The sequence below is a fragment of the Lineus longissimus genome, chromosome 11 (genome assembly GCF_910592395.1).
Source record: "Lineus longissimus chromosome 11, tnLinLong1.2, whole genome shotgun sequence".
In the NCBI taxonomy this organism is placed as follows: domain Eukaryota; kingdom Metazoa; phylum Nemertea; class Pilidiophora; order Heteronemertea; family Lineidae; genus Lineus; species Lineus longissimus.
Genome location: NC_088318.1, coordinates 6,299,593 through 6,321,721, shown reverse-complemented (window position 1 = coordinate 6,321,721; position 22,129 = coordinate 6,299,593). Strand labels below are relative to the sequence as shown.

Sequence of the window (22,129 nt, the reverse complement as noted above, 5' to 3'; positions counted from 1 at the left end):
CTAATTTTACTATTTGTATTTTTTTCCATTTCTTCATCATGAATGATAACTCACACAACGTAGTGAGTGTAATGGTTACGTATGTGTATAAAGTGTAAACAAAATTCATATATCCATCATGTCCATCGAATCTGAAAAAATTTGTGCAGACCCATGACAATTCTGGTTCCGGTACAGTTTGTTGCATTCCATACGGGCCGCGCTTGCCGATCCTGCTTTCACGACGCACCGCAACCACAGTTACCATGATTCCCATTGTTTCCTTCCTTGTGACGCAATTATTTCATGACGTCATGAGCCATTGACCATTCACGCAAGTAGATTTATTCACACCGGCGCCACTGTCCTGAAGTGCGGGTGTGGGACATCATGTATCTAAAAATCGTCTGCTAGAACATACAGGACAACCACAAACGTCGGCGGAGACAGTTGTGACATTTCATTGCAGACGAAGTAAACGTCCTCTTCTTCTCGATTTACGTACTTTACTTCAAAAAAGTCAGTTTTAACACTACTGCACAAATATAGAGTGGTCATAATGTTCCATTTGGATAGAGATTTGACAGACTGATTTGGAAATTCATTCCAACCATGCAACTGTTTCAGAAATGAGAAAAAGCTCCTGGGTGTCATGACATGGATGGTGTGTCTTGCCTCTGCATTTTTGTACTCGGGCATGTCAGAGGGTTTTCAATTTTCATATCATTGAAGAAATAATTCAGTCCAATCTACAAGTATATCAATCACATCATTTATTTAAAAATCGTCTGCTAGGACATACAGGACAACGTCGGTGGAGACAGTTGTGACATTTCAATTTTCATTGCATAGAGATTTGACGGACTGATTTGGAAATTCATTCCAACCATGCAACTGTTTCAGAAATGAGAAAAAGCTCCTGGGTGTCATGACATGCATTCAATTATTATTTCACCACAAATAGCTGCTTCTTCCAGCAGATATGAGACAGCTACCGGGGCGGGGACTATTTCTTTACGGGGCCTTATTGTTCAGCGTCTCCAAGGAATTCTATTTTTAGAGTCCATTGGGGGGGGGGGGGTTGGGGGGGCCTTCCCCCCAATGTACTGACTAAAACCTGTCACTTTCAGAGAACGGGGGAGGGGGTTTGGGGGACTCATCCCTATATATGTCGGAAGGACGGGGGTTTGGGGGGCTCCCCCATGTCAAACAGTTGTGTGAGTTCACTAGAGATTGCTCTTTACATATTACCAATGATCACAACTACAGCAGAACCTCTCTATTAGGGATACCCTCGGGACTGACAAGTGCTGCCCTTAATAGAGAGGTGTCCTGATAAGAGAGGTCAAATTGAATGGAAACAACCAATTTGGGACCAAAACTAGTGTCCGTCATAAAAGAGAGGTTGTTCTTAATAGAGAGGTATCCGTTAAAGGAGGTTCCACTGTATGTCTGGAGATCGGAAGGAATGTTGACACCAGTCAAGTTACAAGAGACTGGAAGTTACTTCAATGCATGCAGAAACAAAGAGTCACAGCCAGTTTAAGTCACAGGAGACTGGATGGCACATTGAGTGCAGAGACAATAGTCACAACTAGTTAAGTTTCAGAAGACTGAAGTGCAGGGACAACTGTCACAACTACTGAAGTCGCAGGAGGCTAGATGACATGAATGCAGAGACAACAGTCACAACCATCCAAGTTACAGGAGACTAAATGTTAACATGAGTGCAGAGACGATGGTCATTACCTTTAAAATCAAATAAGACTGGTTTGGACGGGCATTGCATGCAGAGATAACCGTCACACCCAGTGAAGTCACAAGAGGCTGCTGCATGTTACACTAAGCGCATGTGAGAAACTGTCACAACCATGTGCAGTCAGCGAAAATGAGCCAAGAGACAAGACCCTGAGTGTCTCAACCGGTCAAGTCACAGCAGACTAGATGATACACCGAGGCGAGAAACGACACCTATAATATCAGTAGTTACAACGGCCTCTCAGTTACACCGAGCCGAAAGACGACAAAAACGACCTTCTGTCACATGGAGACGAAAGACACAGTGTCACAACCAGTCAAGTTTCACTGACCTCCGTGTTACATCAAGCCGACAGACAACACCCCGAGTGTCACAACCAGTCAAGTAACAACGGCCTCCGTGTTACATCTAGCCGACCGACAACACCCTGAGTGTCACAACCAGTCAAGTAACAACGGCCTCCGTGTTACATCTAGCCGACCCACAACACCCTGAGTGTCACAACCAGTCAAGTTACAACGGCCACCGTGTTACATCCAGCCGACCGACAACACCCTGAGTGTCACAACCAGTCAAGTTACAACGGCCACCGTGTTACATCTAGCCGACCGACAACACCCTGAGTGTCACAACCAGTCAAGTAACAACGGCCTCCGTGTTACATCTAGCCGACCGACAACACCCTGAGTGTCACAACCAGTCAAGTAACAACGGCCACCGTGTACCATCGAGCCGAGAGACAACACTCTGGATGTCACAACCAGTCAAGTCACAACAGCAACCATGTACCATCGAGCCGAGAGACGAAGAGAAAGTCAAAACAAGTGTTGCGGTGCCAATCTTAAAATTGACGCCTGGGTCAGCTCCCTGATGCTGCTACTGAGAATAATCTTTGCAAGAAAGTAAGATAACCTTTGACGTCTTTAAACTTGTATATTCAAACTGCAAACAGCACGGACATACACCAATCTTAGTCTACAGAGGATCTATCTCGCCAGAAATCTCCAGAACCAGGGTTTCAATGGGGACAATAGGTTTGAGGACTTGGACTTGGCTTGGTCAGTTAGAATATACTCGGGCTCTGAACTTCGGGCAGAAGTTTCACCGGTTACTGTTAGTACGACGCTTGCTAGCTAGCTGGCTTGCTATTTAACTTTGTTGCTTCCTTCAACAATCAGGAAAGCTCCCTTGGTTGGTTCCTGCCAAATGCTCAGAGGACCCACGTTATATACCCCCAGACCAACGCCAAGAATGCATAAACAATAATTGAATTGACGTCATACAACATTCCTCGCATACCAAACTCTCGGATGACGTAGGCGATGACCTAGTTGCCGGGGGAAAAACCCACGCAATATGGCAATTAGGTTGAGTTGCTATATCGAAACTGACCAGCGCGGCTACCAACTGGGGTGGTAACAAACTAAAGTGAATATTTCTACTATTTCGTAACTTTGCCGCTAATCGGCACCAACAACAAGTCAAGGTGCAGTAGAGTCGATTTTACAGTTTGCTAAAATAAGTCACAAACATCTCGATCAATCAGTCAGGGAACAGCAGATATACATTTCAAGATGGGTCAAGCGACAACATCTGGAGTAGCACAACAAGTTGAGTCAAAGTTGACTCTTGTGTTTAATACAATGAGCAATTTGGGCGGCACGCCCAATTAAGGACACAGAGGCTTGCTGACTGGTCAAATATTTATGGTTTCATTTTGATAATGCGCCAGGCATTCATCGGAAGCCAGGAGGTCGTGAAGGCAATCCCTCAGGCAGAATTAGTCTCCTCCTTGCGATCGCCAGGCTTGGATGTCTCCCAAGGATGTGCACCAGAGCCATGCATGTGACCCAAAACGCATTGACAGAGGGCGCTTGTTTTTGGATGAGACGATGTCAGCCTGGCCATGAAAGCATATCGAGAATAACAAAAGAACAGGTGACAAGCACCACATAACAGACAGTCTCAGAAGTACGCCAGTTTAGAAAGACCACACTCTCAATAACACCACACGCATTTCATTGTGTAAGGTCTGTGTATCATTATCCACCTTTCTAAGTCTTAATCACAGTATGTCAAGGACGCTCAGCCCAGTCCACAGACCGAGCCCATGAATGTTAACCAGACGAGGACGACACTCCAGGAAATGTCACAATCAAAGAGTTTGGAGGCAACTCTATTAAATAATTTTGTCACGTTAAACTTAATCAAATCATGTCATAAATATCAGCAAGGTAACCATCACCTAAAGAAAAAGGAACAAAAAACTGAAGTTTAGTCAAAAACGATTTTTATTCAGTGGTTGCCCGATTGTGAGCTTTACATGATTGTGCCGTTCGTAACTTGTATAATTATGCAAACAAATTTCGTTCCTTGTACCATGTATTTCCGAGAGAGGGATTAGAGAAAGCTGTCACAGTACATGTAACTTTATATGCAACATAATTGTTAATATGATTCCCATTTGACTTTGTTACCGCAGAGAATGTGTGTTACCGCGGTGCATTGGGTGCGTGTAAACTGTCTTTGTCGCTTGACATATTTCAGACCACTTGATTGACGTGACGGTACAGAGTCGAGTTTACAGTAGTTATTGGATAATCGGACCTTTAAAACATGACATAATGATGTTTCACTACTGTTCACAAAGGCGCATAAAAATCAGCATGAGACGCCAAGAATAACAACGGATTGTCTTCAATCGCCTGAGTTGTGACATCGTGTCGTCTTTCAGGACCAGCAGCACTACCATGATTCCGGGTCGACGGTTCACATTCCCAAACATCCGGATCCATCGCAGCATAGTCGTCGTTTTCAAATTCACTCTGATCCGCAGTGGGGACAAAATCGTCATAGGTACAACCATACAGTCTGTAGTCTTGCATGTCGCGGCTTTCGTCATTTTCGCGCGAGCCCAAGTCACGGAGGAGTAAGCTTCCGAAATTGTCTTGATGATGTCGAGTCGAATATCCCACAGTACCGTAACTGCCAAGATGGTCCAGGCGCTGGGCGACGTTTTGATCATAACAACGGAACGTATTCCGTGCGTTATAATTTGCAGGGACAACTTTCTTCTCCAGGTTGTGACTGAAATTGTAGATGTGACTCTCCCGAGATGTGGGATGCTGTGCAACATGTTGATTGTAGCAACCGAAAATGTCCGCGGGTGCGTTGTAACTTGTGGGGACATTCGTCTCCTTCCTACCCTGCTGACTGCGACTGAAATTGTCCTCTAAAATACGCTCGATTGAAAACTTCAAGTCGGGCTTCTCTTCCTGATTGACATATCCACGGAACGACATCGCAGCGTTTTCGTTATGATTTGAGGCGATTGTAGGATTTTCTGTCTTCACGGTCGTCTTGTGATGTAGCGGTCGTGGCAAGGCAGGTTCATGAATATATTTACTGTACGTGTCCTCGTTGCTAACACAAGGGAATGAGTTGAGATGGATTGTAGGCGAAGCATATGTCGCATTATAATTCGTGTTCGCATTTCCGAGCGTATCGTCACCATAGATGCCTCGAGATGTTTCGCCTTCGCGGAAGTTGGTAGCCCATAGAGTGTCGCGGCGCGAGGCCGTACCCTGATTGTTCACATTTGTCACAATTGGAGCAGAATAGTCTTGATTGTCTCTGCGGTGGTCTGCGACCTGTTGCATATTCACGATCTGGAGGAGTTCGTTGGCTGCAACAGTCTTTGCCATTTTTAGCTCAGAAAGTAAATCATCAGCGAATGTATGCGAATGGATAGCCTTAGACCTCTGTATTTGGAATACGTCAGAGCTGAGTTTCGTCGCGTCGACCCGCCACGTGTTTCTCTTGTTCGCTCCTGGTCTGGTCGGATCTTTGGGGACGATATAGAAGCACGGATTCTGCGAGAGGCCGTGACGTATCGAGTCTTTCCAGCCCTCGTACGGTCCTCGAAAGAACGGGAACATGTCCTTGATTGAGTCCTTGATGGCCGCTAGGGTTAGCTGTTGCTTCGGAGACCGGATGATCGCCGCGATGGTCAGGGCAGCATAGGAGTACGGTGGCTTCGGATAGCGAGTGTAGGATGATGTTATAATCTTGCCATTTCTCTGGAACGTCCGCAAAGTACGTTTCGTTGGTGGAGTTGGGGGTCTGCTTGTCGTCTTCATGCCTGGTTGGTTTATCTGGAAGAAAAAGGATCACAAACTGAGTACAGAATGGATACAAGTGTGATGGTGAAAAGGATATACATGTTGGTGTGTTTAAACCATAGGCCTGGAATTGGTTCAAAAAAGATTGTTAAATATTTGCAAATCTTATTCTGAAAACATCTGAAATTAGGCTGGGGCCAGTGACGGGGTGAGATTTCTCACTAAATCTGAAATTTGTGAAAGTTTATAAACGTGGTGGCTTTTCAAAAATCATCTTGGATCACTCTCATCACATGTTTAGATCAGTCAAGGCAACCCCTCGTTGGTCCTATAACAGCCACAATTGCGACTAATTGCCACCCTTTGAAAAGCCGCAATACATGTAATATTTTATTCATTTCTTCAATATTCCTAAAAAGTATTTTCACATTCCCCCTGCACGTGTGCTAAAAATTGGTGGTTAAAATCGTTTAAATCAACGAGCGCACTGTCACTGTGGCCTTAGAGATTTACTGTGACTCAGCGAAGTTGAGGGACAAACACGTTTTGGGCATGCGCACCAAGGTTTTTTGCATCTTATCAGCGGAGGACCCGCTGGGCTGGGACTCTCGACTAGCGGTCAAGAGGTCCCGGGTTCGATCCCACTGTCGGCGTGAGACTGTAGGCAGGTCTCTTTGTCTTACTTGGCTCTCCGCACCCAGGTGTATAAATGGGTACCGGTCAGAAATGTTCAGATTGTAGCGCTGGCTGAGCAGCTCATGGTCTACTGAAAGGCTTCAGGACAGACCGGGGTTAAACTGGATGATACAACCCTAAACTTTAACTTTTTAAACTTTAACAACACTGAGGAGTTAGGCAAAATAATTTGTTTGATTATGATGCGTCACTGAATTTTTGAATTGTTGCTTGGCCAGCGAAAGCACTTGGTGTTGGTTAGTCGGGTTAAACCAATTTCTAGCTGGAAAGAATTCAAAAACACTATTTTCCTTGAATAAACATAAACATAAAAATACAAAACTAATATCCAACAAATAAATAAACATGAATTTAGATACAATAAACATGCCGAAATACACAGCGAAACCAAATTATCAAAAATTATTCAAAACGGCAAATGCAAATATTACTTACCAAAGACACTTTCTTACGAATCAAAATTAAATCGGAATTTTTACAAGGTCCTTCTCATCCCGGGATGGACTATGGTTCAATTTGGCAATGATCAGGGCTGGCAAATGCCCAAGGTTTCAAAGGTCTAGAGCAGGTGCAGGAGATACCAATTGTTTAAAGGGATGTGTGACATTCACACAATCATGAATAAAAGCTTTGCTTAAAACAAAACGTGTATCAATTTCAAAGGAAATTCTCACTCCGTCTAATATCAATACGTTTATTCTCAAAACATATAGCTTGTTTTGCCAAAAAAGACTCGAAAAATCAAGAATCATTTCTATTTTGTTGTGAATTGTACACCATACACCCCGCAGCAAAGTCGACCGTCCCGATTACGTGTGATTACCTGATGGTAATTAGGGTAATTAGCGTGTCTTATCTCGGGTGCGTCTAACCTCCGATGATATATTTGCGCAGGCAAATAAGAAACCCTTTGAAGACCTCAGGTCGGCGGAAGTTGGGAGTCAGACAATAGCGTCTCGAACAAGGCCTTCTGTATGTCTAACAGGCGAGAAAATGCCAGAATGAGTATAACAATAAATTGAATCTTTTTGACCGCTGCTCAAATCATACTTTCATTTGCGCGATTGAAATATTCCTGTATTTGGTTTTGCGCACATGTGGACTTTCACCGCAACAAAAGCGACTGAGATGACGAGAGGCCTTTTGAGAATACCAAATTGTGATATCTTTTTCACTGCTTTCTTGCCTTGGCCGCCCACACCTTTTTTGAGCCAATTCAAACGAGTGACACACCACACCTGATAATCCATCTCAAAGCAGACCAATGAACGAGCTCGATAGCAAAGCTCTATAATGTGACCAGGTCAATGGCAAGGATAGAGGCCCAAGTAAACAAAGGCCTTGTATTGGCAAGATAGACTTATCCCGGCCTTATCCATCTCTACCAATGATGAATATACATGTATTACAACTTCTTGTTGTACTTGTACCAACAGGTGATGTTAGCTTTTATCAAAAATGGAACTTAAATCCTTTTCGAAGCCTAAACGCAAAACTAATTTGTCTTAATCGAATATAATTCTTATCAACGCTTGGAACAACGAAATACTAGGTCGTTATCCTCTCGGTTATTCTCCCCTCCGATTAAAATATTCCATCAAAGGGCAATTTTTTGGCTCTGAAAATTTCTGTCGAACTACTTTCTACAATGTACACGTACTTCAACAATAAATAGATCTTTTAGCTGAGCACGATGGCCATTGATTGTTTTGATAGAAAGTCATTAAATGTAATCCTAACAGTTACATGTGACATGATCACTGCTACTGCTTGAAAACAATTCCCATTCGTCCCAATTAAGCCTATTGAGGACAAAGTCACAACCAGAATAGAGGGATAAGTTCACTTCAACGTTATATATTCAAGCTTTCTGGTTGTGTCTTTTGTCCTCAAAGGTCCATCCGCCCATCCTCTCCAACATGTAGCTTCCCGAGCTGACGGGAGAATGTAAAGTTTAATATAGGGAATGATTGAAAGTTACGTCACGGATGTATAGTGGTTACGTGTAATAGGTGTAGGTTGCCGCGTATTGGGGGCTGCGCTGACTTCCACAGCCCACATGCTTTTGGCTTTTGGGCGGCGTGAAAACATCACTTTAAAATTCATTCACATCGTAAATGCCAATGGAGTCAAGTACCAAGTCAAGTGGACCCTTCACTCTTTGGTTTGATCTAATCGATTTATTGGCATTTTATACAGATTGGGAACATCATGTACTGTTCTTGTGTATAGCCTAGGGGCAAATCTCAAGTAGGCTACATCTCCACGATGTTGATAACAAGAATTAGGATATCAAGTTGACAGTTTATTAAAACCAAAAATTCACTTTAATAGTACATGTATAGTGGACAGCAGTGACAAGTTATTGTTAAAATGATACTGCAATTTTTCTTTCTTGGAACCCTAATTTTGGGACTAGATGGCAGGACACGGATCAGACGGACTGAGTAAGGTTTGAGTATTTTCGGCTACTGGACGTTTCAAAAACATGACGCCAAAAGTTTTACAAGTGCTCAGAAAGTCAGACCCACTGAATTATTAACTTGGGCATGGACGCGTGGGGGAGGAGGGTATAGTGCTGTACAAAGCATCTCTAAGACATATGTGTCTTATTGACATTTCCGCAATGACATGTATTTGAATATTTTGTACCGGTACATATTATTATGATTCCTTTTTTCCTTAATTTTGCTGAAAGGGTGGATGTCGTCCTGGGTGCCGACAAATGGTACCCAGGTTCGAGATCGACTGGACAATAAGCACCCTGGGTGCCATTACACTAGACAAATAGCACCCAGCTCCTTTTTGCCTGGCTTACGGATCTTAGGGACGAGGACGTTTCTTGCAATGTCGTTTTATCTCGCGCCGTGATACTTGTGACATTAGCAGTGCGCGAAATAAAAAGAACAGATAAACAGAAAAAAACGCGTTTATGCCTAAATGTCTTTGAAAGCACATTTCGGATGATTTATTCAGAAAAGGTATATAAGAGGGATATATCCGAAATGTGCTTTCAAAGACCTATAGGCCTAAACGCGTTTTTTCTGTTTATCTGTTCTTTTTATTTCGAGCACTGCTAATGCCGCAAGTACCACGGCGCGAGATAAAACGACATTGCAAGAAACGTCCTCGTCCCTAAGATCCGTAAGCCAGGCAAAAAGAAGCTGGGTGCTTTTTGTCTAGTGTAATGGCACCCAGGGTGCTTATTGTCCAGTCGATCTCGAACCTGGGTACCATTTGTCGGCACCCAGGACGACATCCACCCTTTCAGCCTTAATTTTCCCAGCTGCTACACCTTAAACGAGCGGGTGGTCAAGCTATACGAGTCCCTCGGATGCGCCGTCGAGGAACATCTCCTTGGGTGCTACAAGTCTCCTATTTGCCCCGATGGTAGGTGAACCTGTTTATAATTGATTATGTCGACATCGTTGCAAATTTGCGCTGTCATTGACACCTACAGGACTGATTTTGTGCGTGCACGACAGAGTAATCTTGTCGATGTTCCCAGATGGACACTATTGGTATATAGTTGGTAAAACCTGGACGCAGATTTTGGACGCTGGACGCTGGGTTTTGTATCATTGGATTGCACTGCCTGGATTCCATGAACCTCACCTCCAGTCAGCTACTGTAGTTTCATGAAAATAACACCACTTCGGGATATTCAAGGCCCGGCCTCTTCTCTCGAGTCTATTCACCAGAGTTAACCAATGAGTGACTTCGCTGGCCCTTGTGATGGCTCAGCCGAGCTGTCACGGTTACGCTAAACCACTTATTACCGCATCCCTATTGATTCGAAGTGTTGTGGGCCTACTGGTCGATGAGTGCGCATGTGGAATGACGTAAATGGTAAGGCCACTCGCCGGCCGTTTATACAGGTTGTCTCATAAAACTGAAGCACCTTTTAGATTGATCCAAACCCCCCAAAACAAAAAAGTCCTTATTGAAACTCTGAAGGAAAATCTACGAATGCTTGCATTAGTAAAGCAAAGTGAGATTCAGGCAATGATAATAGTCACGAAATTCCGAAGAAAAACGAGGAGCTCATCCTCGAGCAGAAGCAAGAACAATGGCATGGCCGGAAGAAGACGGTGATGGAGCCCCGTGATCCGTTATGGCCACAGGTTGAGGACCAGCTTTACCAATGGCTGCAGCAGATGAGAGAGCGTCGCCTCGCAGTCTCCGTTCTCGACATTCAAGATAAGGCGTTGGTAGTGTGGCAAAGCTGGTGGAATGCGTTAGCCCAAAATATCAGAGAAGGGATTCAGCATTGTCGCCCTCAGCTATGGGATTTCAACCCATCCATAGGCTGGGTGGAGTGCTTGATGAAGAGACGCCACGTGTCCCTACGGAAGGTGACCAAGAATACAACGACCGTCCCCGCTGATGCTGCTGCAAGGATCCAGACCTTCCGAGATGCGGTTACTGGGAGCATCGATCGTCTTGATATACAGATGCAGTTCTTCTTTAACATGGACCAAACCTTTGCCCTGTTTGATATGAGAACCATGTACACGGCCAACACCACGGGGGAGAAGGCCATAGACGTCCGATCATCTAGGTCCAATACCAAGCTGGGAGACACCGTCACCCTCTGCATCGCAGCCTCTGGAGCAAAGTTGCCGGCGCACATCACCTTCCCCAGCCGTCCGGGTGTTTGCAGCCCTCCAAGACAACCCACCAGTAGATGTAAAGATTACTTAGTCGGAAACTGGTTGGATGAGAGAGGAAACGGCGCACCACTGGTAAGATGAAGTCCTATCACCCCACGTCATCGACAACGAGGCCGACCAGTTCCTGTTAATCGTCGATCATTATCGGGTCCACCGGACAGAGAACTTCCGGACGAGAGTCCGCGACATGAGAGGCAGCCTGGATTACGTACCTGCTGGTTGCACATGCCTCGTACAACCGTTAGACGTTGCAGTCATGAAGTCCTTCAAATGTCACGTACGGCGACAATGGAAATCGTGGAAGGACCACACGGACGAACGAGGAGACTGCCCTCACATCGGCCTGAGAGACGTGACCAACATCATCAGAGATTCCTGGGATGGTGTTGATGAGGACGTTATCGTCAACTGATTTGAAACATCGTTTCGACCAAGGCCAATCGAAGCTGGACCACATGCTATCTTGGAGGAAGAAGAGGAGACTGCCGTGGATGGACCAGAGTTCGTGAATGTTGTTCGAGGAGGACATTGTGATCGACTTGAATTGACTGTGGGTGTTGTGAATGATTGTGTGTACGATTCTGAACGCTGGACAATCTAATATTGTGTATCTTTAGGTTTGAAAAAAAATTGAATCGGGATTTGCATCGTTCTTTTTTATTCCTTCACTGAACACTTCGGACAAGACTGTACATCAGAGGGATGTTCGGTTTTGTCTCCAGATATGTGACGGACAACTTCTCATTCTTACCAATTTCGCACTGCAAAGTATCTTTCAAAGCCCGAAGCTGGTAAGGGATGATAAGACCCGAAGACATGCTCCATTACCTCCCTGAGCAATGCCTCACTTTGAAAGGGCAGGTCAGTCCCTAAAACCAGCAGAAGCCAATATGTCAGTTGGACTTTTTTCATGAACACCCTGTACACTACCAATCACGATTAGCTGAAAATGTTCTGGCACACTAGTACAATGGCCGAAGGCCCGATCCCATTATCCAATTAATAGGAGACCTACGAATCGGTTTCAACAACCCAAACAATAAGGATTGGACTCGAAACTGATGTATATTCGATATGAGGCCTGGACAACCCTCTCTGGAATCCCAGCCAATGATCGGCCTTCTCAATAGCTCTGTTCGCCACCCTATGAGTCAGGGGCGGCGACACCGGCTGTTAATGAAGTGGCGTTATTTTCATGAAACTACAGTATTTGATTTAGTAACATCATCACGTGACCAAACTTCCATTCACACATAATTATCCTAATACCATTAGTACCATTAGGCACACGTGGTGGCGCTAAAAGGGCGCGGCCTGGCACTGTCGGGGCCTAATTGATAACAATTGTATTGGTAGTTGGTAAACTTGGACGCAGATTTTGGACGCTGGAAGCTGGCTTTTGTATCATTGTACTGCCTGGACGCCATGAACCTTGCCTTCAGTTCAAGATGAAGAGTTCATTTGATTTGGTAACTCCATCACGTGACCAAACTACCACTCACACAATAATTAGCCCAATATCATTAGGTCCCACGTGGTGGTGCGAAAGCGGCCACTGCCGGAGGCCTAAATTGATAATAATTTTATTCGTAGTTAGTAAAACTTGGGCCTGGTTGTTCAAAACAAGTTTTGTCACAAACGCTGGCGTTAAGACTGAGAGCTTACCTGAAGGACATAACGCCAAGTTAAGATAACGCCAGCGTTAGCGACACCATTTATTTTGAATAACCGGGCCCTGGAAGCAGACTTTGGACGCTGTGTTTTGTATCATTGAATTGCACTGCCTTGATTCCTTGAACCTCGCCTCCAGTTCCAGATGAATAGTTTATTTTGCTTTGGTAACCTCATCATGAGAACAAACTTCCACTCACACAGAATCAACCAAGGTTTATAGCGTTGACCTCAATCATGAGACGACCATTCCCTTGATGAAAGATCTAGAGATGCCGTTGAAATAAAAGTAAACTTCCTCAATTATTGTGTAATGGGCCACAGGTTGCCCGACGGGGCCTCATAGAATTCACGGAACGGACTGAACTGGAATGGCTGGGACGTCAAACTTTCGGGACGGTTGATGATGTTACCGTAATCCGAACGCGACTTACTGATAATAGATTTTCACACATCTATTTGTCGATGAGCTTGATAATGTTAAACCCATTTTTGATGGTGGTGGTGTAGTGCTTTGTTGTGGTTATTGGTTCGGTTCTGTTGGATTTTTTTATACCGTACACGTGGGGTGATCGTGACCAACGCGTTCATCAATGTGACCCGTTCAGGTCAACTGCGATGGGAAATGGAGATTTTTTCACGGCTGGATTCTTCAGCTCTTCTCTTTGATAAATGCCCTAAGGTCAGCATCATCACCCGGCTACATCGGTCATACATGTAACACCAGGTTGAACATTCCCGCGGCCCAGCTGGTAATAAATGCCGGCCTGTATTCTGCCGTCAATTCGAGGCCCACTGCGGTTCACATTTTATTGGATGCAGGTGATGCAATCCAATTATGCAAAACTTAGCGTCCAGCGTCCAAAATCTACGTCCAGGTTTTACCATTTACCCATGCCAGGCTAATTATTTACATGTAATTCACCAATAAGAGAAATAACTTTCATGTTGTAATGCCTACAATATTTCCCCAGGTACTGTATCCAGGGTAGGCTACTCGGTAAAGTGGAAGGCCTGCCTTGAAACACAAGATTAAAGATACGATTCTGGGTTAGTGGGGAAACTGAATCTCCACTATATAGTATGATGTTCTCGGTGATTCCATTTTCTCATCGTGTGCTGCTGATACATGTATGCCATTGAGCATAAAGAATGTCGATCTAGCCCTCTGTTTGGTAATAGGGCACCACGGTTTCTCCGGCTGTTATAAAACGCGGATTCCGCGGAAATCCGCGGAATCCGCGCGTACCTGGTTCCACTGGCTACCGTCAGATGTAGTGATAGTCGTTCACACGCTCTCTGCACGGTCACTGCACGCAGCATGAATTAAGAGAACTAAATCGTTCCGTAATAACTGTATTTCATTACATTATTTTGAGGGAAGGTAAGTACTATAAACAGACACTGTGGACTGAAATACAGACAGGACTGTTATTCTATTAATCACATATACATTGTACTACGGGTTTTTGATATTTTTTTACCAAGGATGAATCGTCGCCTGAAGATGGCTAAAGATGGCTAAATTAGCCCCACTGCTGCTGCCTATAGTCCCCACCGCATTTTTGTATATTCATTAAATAAAATACCACCATGCGAATGGTTAATTGACAAGGACATTTAAATAAGCCTGGTTATCATTTCATGTCGGATTAAACGTAAACTGAATCACACACTACGCTGGGCGATCTTCGGTCCGAGTAGCTAGACCTACCATCGAGAGTCTAAGAATGTTCCAGAAGGGCGCCAATGGCTAATATTCATAAAATACGAGGAAAAGTTTTTACTTTAAACTTCATGTATACCATACATTTACACTAGCCATCTCTGTAGAACAATGTAGTAAAAAGCATATTAGCACATGATATAATTACAGTTGGCTGGCATTGATTATTGTAGCTCTCGGCCTAGCGATAGATCGAAACACAGTTATCACTACATCTGACTACCACTACATCTGACGGTGGCCAGTGGAACCAAGTACGCGCGGATCCGCGGAATCCGCGGTTTATAACAGCCGCGGTTTCTCATTATTCGCGTAGGTTGCATTGGTGAAGATCGAGAGAAGCACGCACCTGGTGATGTCTGGCTGGACGAGGGCGGTGTCCTGAAGTGTACCTGTCTCGCCCCGCGCGAGTACTGGAACGACGATCTGCCGGCAATTCCAACTGGTGGAGTCATGTGGCCCCCCGCAAAGAAATGCCAGTACTTAGGTAGGTTACATCATCATATACCCTATACTATGGAGCGTCAGAGATGCATGCTCCCCCTCGATCGCAAGGAGACCGAAACGGGCGGATTTCACACAGTGCGTGAAGAGGTTAAAAACACATGACAGACTTCACTCCAGCAGTTGGAAACCATACAGAAAATCAATGGCTTACCCATCCAGAGATCATGCTTTTTTACTCCTTCGTCATAAACAAAATAAAATATCGACAGGCGGAGTATTGAAAACCACTGGTTACACAATGTGGCTTACCATGCCGAGTTCAAGGAGAGTTACTTGTATTCCATGATGTTCGATAATACATTTTATTTCAAAATACCCCAACTAGAAAGAAGCAATAAGTCACAACCAGAGCCCCGCCGGGATAAGACTACATCATTAATATCAATAATTGATAAAGACTTATGGATAATTATTTCATGCCTCCTATAGAAAGTCGAGTAGTGAATGAGTACTATAATAGTTTGATCCCATCGAGAACGATTTGCCCCCCCCCCCCAAAAAAAATCTAGCCATTGGCCTGTTTGCTGAGTTAACCGCTTTCCGTCTTTGCCTTTCAGGATGTCAGAGTAAACTCGACCCAAAAGTGATCATTAAGCCGAACACGGAGGCAAATATTGTGGACGAGGTTTGCTACTGTACGGAGGGGAAAGATGCCAGCGGAGGTGTGGCGTATACTCTCTACTGTTTACCCGCCTAAAATGCTAAAAAAATGGAATTCAAATTATTTAAATTATATTATTGACTTCCAACATGCTACAGAGTCAAAAACTGTGCATAAACGTAAAAAAAAACAACAAAAAACATGCTGCAAACTCAGCTATCAGGAGCCGTCACAACGCCAAGGACTGGAACATACAATATTAGTCATTGGCAGTCGCAACGGCCCCTTACCATTTCACAGCAGGAAATACCACAAGTACAAGTGTGAATAAGTCACATTTTAACTTCTCTGGCTTGCGTGAAGATTTGTCGGTTTATGTTCGATCTACTGTACATAAACACGTGTAAAGCCGAATGCATGAGTGTATATTACATATACCTTCAGAAAAACGTTCAGTCTGATATCAAAAATACATTGAACTGATAGAAAATGCTATTTCCGTCTCAGTCGCTGTCTCATCACGCCGCGGATCAAAGCAATACGTTTGCCATAACAACTCCAGTCTTTACTTCGATGGATGTTTCGACAGACAGTGTAGCTTACTACCTGTCAACCAACGGATGAAGACGTACGTGACGACCATAATACTATCCATCCAGACACGCCAGAAAGCACGGGAAAGTCTGAATAGGATTTTTCATGAACGTACAAAAGTGATGTTTTTATCCTTATCAATACAATGTAGTTCAAGAGTGCTCATGTTACACAACCTGCCGAACCTTACCTTATAATGTGGCGCGTGATGATATACATTTCGACGACAACGACGAATTTACCTCGCTATCAAAAGGAGGTTGGATTTGATAATCTGGAAACGTGTTCGGTGTGAGAACCACAATACATGTAATGCCAGACGGTCTCGATCTTCGTTCTATTGCGGAAGAGCTATGGACACCGACGGGTCACATGCTGGCAGACGGCCCTCCGGTTTTTTTCATCCAGCAGCTTATCGACTTCACTCAAGCGTACGTCATGGTGGTCGTTCTTCTACTCGGAATCTCCGGTAACCTATTATCATTTGTGATATTTTTCCGAGTGAGGAAGCGGGCGGACGCCTGCGTCCAGTACCTCAGTTGTCTCGCCGTGTCCGACACTGGAGTCATTCTGATAGTTGGCGTGACAGACTGGATATCATTTGGGCTGCCTCATATCACAAATGGTCAATATGGATTCAACTTAATATCATATAGTCACGCAACATGTAAAATAATTGCTGGTTTTTGGCATCTTTTCGAAGTGATATCAGCTTGGATAATTGTTGCTTTTTCTGCAGAACGCGCATATGTTGTATGGTTTCCGTTACAGCGCGCAAACATCACACCAAATTTGAGAAAAGTCGTTCTATTTACAATCGTTCTTGGCGCTGTTTTGCTGTGTGTACAACGGTTTTGGCTCATGGAAAACATACCAGGTACCCCGTCGCTTTGCTTTTATAAAACAGACCCTATCATAGCTGCAATCCTATGGCAAATAGACATCTCTGCATACGCTTATTTGCCTTTCCTTCTCATAGTCCTTGCTAATATTTTCATCCTCGCCGCAATAAATCTTGCCAAAACCAAAAAAATTGGAAACAATAAAATCAAATCCATCCAGGAGGGGAAATTACTAGTTTCACTGATGTCTGTTTCTACTCTTTATATCGCCCTGGTTTTACCCGTATGTGCCATATTCGCTTATTTGGCCGAGGCAACGGACACTTTGCCTGCCCAACAAGCACTTTACCTTTATTTCGTAGTCAAGTTCCTTACGATAATTAGCGTCAATAATTACTGTTTTAATTTTGTAATCTACGGATGCACGCTGCCATTTTATCGTGAGGAGGTTAAGAAAATGTTTTCACGAAGCAGACAGCGGTAGAGGGACTTGCATCTTGGTACTTGCACGGCATGGCTCCGAAATCGAAAGGCCGGCCCAGCTGTCCAACGAATCTCTCCAACACGGGGATTTTACTTCTCGGGGATGAAGGACATATAAAACATTTCTTCATGTACATTACATGTAGTTGAGTTCCACCACAGAATCATCTGGGTTTTTTGGGTTTATGGGTTTGGGCTTACGCCAGAGGAGTATGCACTGGCTTATGCACTAGCCTTCTACTCTCATGCTGCAAACTGCCCAATTTTCGCGAGCCTTTTTATTTTCGCGGATTAGCGAATGATCTCGATTTGCGGCGAAAATAAAAGTCGGGAAAATATTATTTGTTTTGTTATGAAAAATTGCAAGACATTCAAAAAATGAAAATCGCAAGATTTTTTAAGATCTTTTTTTGTACTTGTATGTAAAAGTGTTCAATGGATGATTGTTCCATACGAAGCAAAATAACAGTGTTCATGTAACTGAAGCTCACGGTTTATGCGGTGTTTGCCATGTAACGTTTACAAGAACATATACAATATCATCGAGGAATCACTCTCTCTATAAAAGCGCCTTCAACATTTTCAACATGGAAAGAGTTATTTTCATAAGCACTCGGCGGATCAAAGTGATGTGTTTGTCTAAACTGCTCTTAGTCTATCTATATAATACTATTCTAGTTTCATCGATCTAAGACCGGTTTTAAATATATATTCAATTGAAGCTAGATAATATGCACATGATCGTTCTACCTTTCAACTTGTTTAATTTTGTAAGGCAGTTGTTGACGACCCCAAGCTGTCTCATGGTCATGAGGTCATGTCCCGGCTTTACGTTTGTTTCAATTTCGGAGTGACTTATCAACCGGTCTCAAGCGCCAGTTACACCTTACCGGATTGCGTTAACGGACGTCCAACGGAGAGCTAAATGTTCAATCCGTTTTCGTCCGTTTACATGCGTTTCCTATACGTTTGTCGTTCGGCGAATGAGTTCCTTGTCAGGCAGTGTTGGGCGAGGTCAGCCCCACCCGGTGGAAAGTTCACAGGACAAAACGAACGACTTCAGGATGCGGCTTCTCGCATGTCACATCGTATCTTGTCTATTTTTGAAGTCTTTGTCTTTTGTTTTCCGATCACAGGAGTGCTCCTCAAGCATTCCAGAACTTGGCCATTCTTCCTGCTCACTTCGTAGATGTGTAGACCTCTTCGGCTGTTTCGCTGACGCTGATTTTGAAAGATTGGGCTGAAACTTCCAGTGACCCCTTCAGTCTCAAAGAGGGATTGCTCATGGCTTCCTCAGCGACTGCCTCCAGGCGGTATCTGGTTCGGCCTCGATATCCGAGGGTGGAGAGGGGGACCAGGCATAATGCTTACTTTTTGCCTTGGCCTTGCCTTTGCCCGCGGATTCCCCCCCCCCATCGATTTACCCTTGGTCATGTTGCACATCAGATGTCAGACCGACTAGAGCCTGCATGTTAAAATAGCAGTGCGCCCACGTTCATTTCCAAGGACTTTTCATTGTACGTTTTGTCCGTCCCGCGCTTTTTACAAATACGTTCGAAGAACGTTTGATCAGCTTCTTAAGCCTTCCGCTTTCGTTTTGACCGGATATTATCCGTTACTCTCAGCTTATGTCGCTAATTAGTGGCCACTAATTGTTCAGTACTTGTGCGGTCATTGTGCGTTTCGTCCGCTAAATATCAGTTGTTCTTCTGTTCGATGGCCATCGAGCGGCTACGGACACGACTGGACTTTCAACCACCGGCCCACCATCTAATGCCCTTCCTTCACTCCGTCGGACCTCCGTTAACGTAATCCGCGGTAAAGTGCGATTGGCGCTCGGATAAACAATAGAATATAAACCTGTGTGAAATCAACTTCACGTCCTTCAAAGCCTTTACATACATAGACTACCATGACACGACAAAAGTGGAAAGGCCAGTTGTATCTAGCGAATGTTTTGTTCCAAAATTGAGATCTCAAGATCTCCACGGGAACCAATGTCGTATGCGAAACTGTTCTCCTGAAAAAAGTGTCCGTCCGGCCAAATGTATTCTGTCGTGTTATGATATACATGTATCCAAATGCAGTTCTACCAAGACCATGAACGTTGATATCAAGAGACTGAAAGCGCATCATTTGTTACCAGAACCCATGCCAACTCGGCGGTGAACACCAGTCCTAATTTCTCCTCTCAAGGATGGATATACGCACAATGACTTTGGATCGACATGCCAGAACCTTCTATCCTGGGACATTTTAAACTGTAACACCGGTATTAAAAGTGTTATGAGTCATTCTGTTGTCACCGGTGATCTTCAAATTGATGACATAGAACACTCATATCTCTCACATCCTGATCATGAAGCATTTTGAAATTCGTTTAGTGTGCTTCCCACTGACGCTCTGCTGGTAGATTTACTGTTTCACCATGGATGTGACTGGGCAGGAGCTTTTTTCTCCAAACCCGAGAATAGGTAGTAGTACCCCGGTGTACTTCATCCAGCAGCTTCTTGACTTCACCCAAGCCTACGTCATGATCGTCGTTCTCTTACTCGGAATCTTTGGCAACACGTTGTCCTTTGTGATATTTCTCCGAGTGAGGAAGCGGGCGGACGCCTGCGTCCAGTATCTCAGTTGTCTCGCCGTGTCCGACACTGGCGTCATTCTTATCATTGGGGTTACAGATTGGTTCGCCTTTGGACTGAAACACATCACAAACGGAGAGTATGGATTCAACTTGATATCATACAGCGATGCGTCATGTAAATCAGTATCTGGTGTTTGGCATTTCTTCGAGGTGATATCAGCATGGATTATTGTCGCCTTTTCTGCAGAAAGAGCATACGTCGTGTGGTTTCCGTTAAAGCGCGCGAACATCACGCCAAAGTTGAGAAAGATCGTGTTATTTACAATCGTTCTTGGTGCTGTTTTGCTGTGTATACAACGGTTTTGGCTCATGGAAAATACCCAAGGGACCCCGTCGCTTTGCTTTTATAAAACAGACCCTGTGTTATCTGCAGTCCTATGGCAAGTCGACATATCCGCATACGCGTATGTGCCTTTCTTTCTTATTGTGCAAGCGAATGTTTTCATCCTCGTAGCGGTAAATTTTTCCAAAAACAATAAGTTAGGAAGCAATAAAGGTAAAACCATCCAGGAGGGGAAATTGTTGGTTTCATTAATGTCTGTTTCTACCCTTTATATCGCCCTTGTTTTACCCGCAGCCGCCATTTTCACGTATCTATCCCAGGCAGCGGGCACCCTAGGTGAAGACCGAGCACTTTTCCTGTGGTTTATGGTCAAGTTCCTTACGCTCATTAGTGTGAATAATTACTGCTTTAATTTTATAATCTACGGATGTACGCTGCCATTTTATCGGGAAGAGGTAAAGAGGATGTTTTCACGAAACAGACAGAGTTAGAAGGACGTGTATCTTGGTAAAGTGCCATTGGATCAAATTTGGCAAAGGCCACAGGCCATTGACGATGAGATGTTCTTGACACGAACATTCTCTATACTCTCTATACGGTTAAATGCACCTTTGGCAAAGGTCAAAGGCTAAGGTCATTGGGCTAAATAGATGTAGATGTAGATGTATAGATACAAGATGGGTGCTCATTTTAGAACATTTCGAATGGTTAGAACACCAAACGCAGGTTTTTTCCCGACAAAAGCTGTGTATCACCACTGAATGACCAGCGACCAGTGAACCGTTTCAACTGTAGGCCTACATACAGTAAGAGACGTTTTGGACGAGATTGTCCTAACGTCGGTTATACAATGCCGCCAAATGTAACATTCGGCATGTTGACCTCCGTGAGGGGCAATATTCATATAAACTGTAGCTTTCTTGGTGGGTTTACGGTTATATCAATAATGCAACAATTTTCGAAACACTCATTCTTGATTTAAATGCTTGCAGATAGAAATGAAATGATGCTATTTCTGTTAACGCTTCGGATCAAACGAACTGGTTGTTCAAAACAACCTCAGTCTTCAGTGTATGTGCGAAATCGAATTTCTGTAAACTGAGGACATGACAGGCCGTGATCATGACGGACAGAGGTTGCATGAAGTGCTGTGACTTCGTGCGTGCATTCTGCACGTGCAACTGAGACAAACATGGTCCTATATTTCTCCATAATGACCGGAGCAATCTTAACCAAATTTCTTCGGTGCTTATATGACGCGGACAAAATGATGAGGGAGTGTTAAAATGTCAATGTTTTATATAAATCGAGATTCTGCCTTCTGTGTAACCTTGATCTGAAGGAGAAGTCTCGAAAGATTTCATACCCACCCAAATAGTTGCCCTCCGTGCACCTGCCACTGGCAGACTTAAGAACTTTTGCTGGCCACGTGTATAACCGTCGTTTTCAGAAGGGCCTGTAGTGTGTTGTTCAATAAAATTTCACAGATTAACAAGAATTTAGCTTCCGAAGTAATGGTGTCGGGACAAGGGAGCTCAGCGGACCCG

The 22,129-nt window shown here is 44.1% G+C and overlaps 1 protein-coding gene across 3 annotated transcripts; it reads left to right on the top strand.

Annotated features, from left to right (window-relative positions):
• Positions 1-8,886: 8,886 nt before the first annotated feature.
• On the top strand, positions 8,887-21,534 carry LOC135496322 (FMRFamide peptide receptor frpr-18-like). Of its 3 annotated transcripts, none has more exons than XM_064785582.1 (4): positions 8,887-9,002; positions 9,842-9,945; positions 14,942-15,112; positions 15,690-21,534. In XM_064785582.1, exon 4 carries the CDS (start codon positions 20,081-20,083, stop codon positions 21,071-21,073), a length of 993 nt encoding a protein of 330 aa, XP_064641652.1. In that variant the 5' UTR covers positions 8,887-9,002; positions 9,842-9,945; positions 14,942-15,112; positions 15,690-20,080; the 3' UTR covers positions 21,074-21,534. The 3 variants fall into 3 exon arrangements, with proteins under 3 accessions (XP_064641652.1, XP_064641654.1, XP_064641655.1); XM_064785584.1 differs by having other exon boundaries at positions 9,827-9,945; positions 15,690-21,530; XM_064785585.1 differs by having other exon boundaries at positions 15,690-21,529.
• Positions 21,535-22,129: the final 595 nt, after the last annotated feature.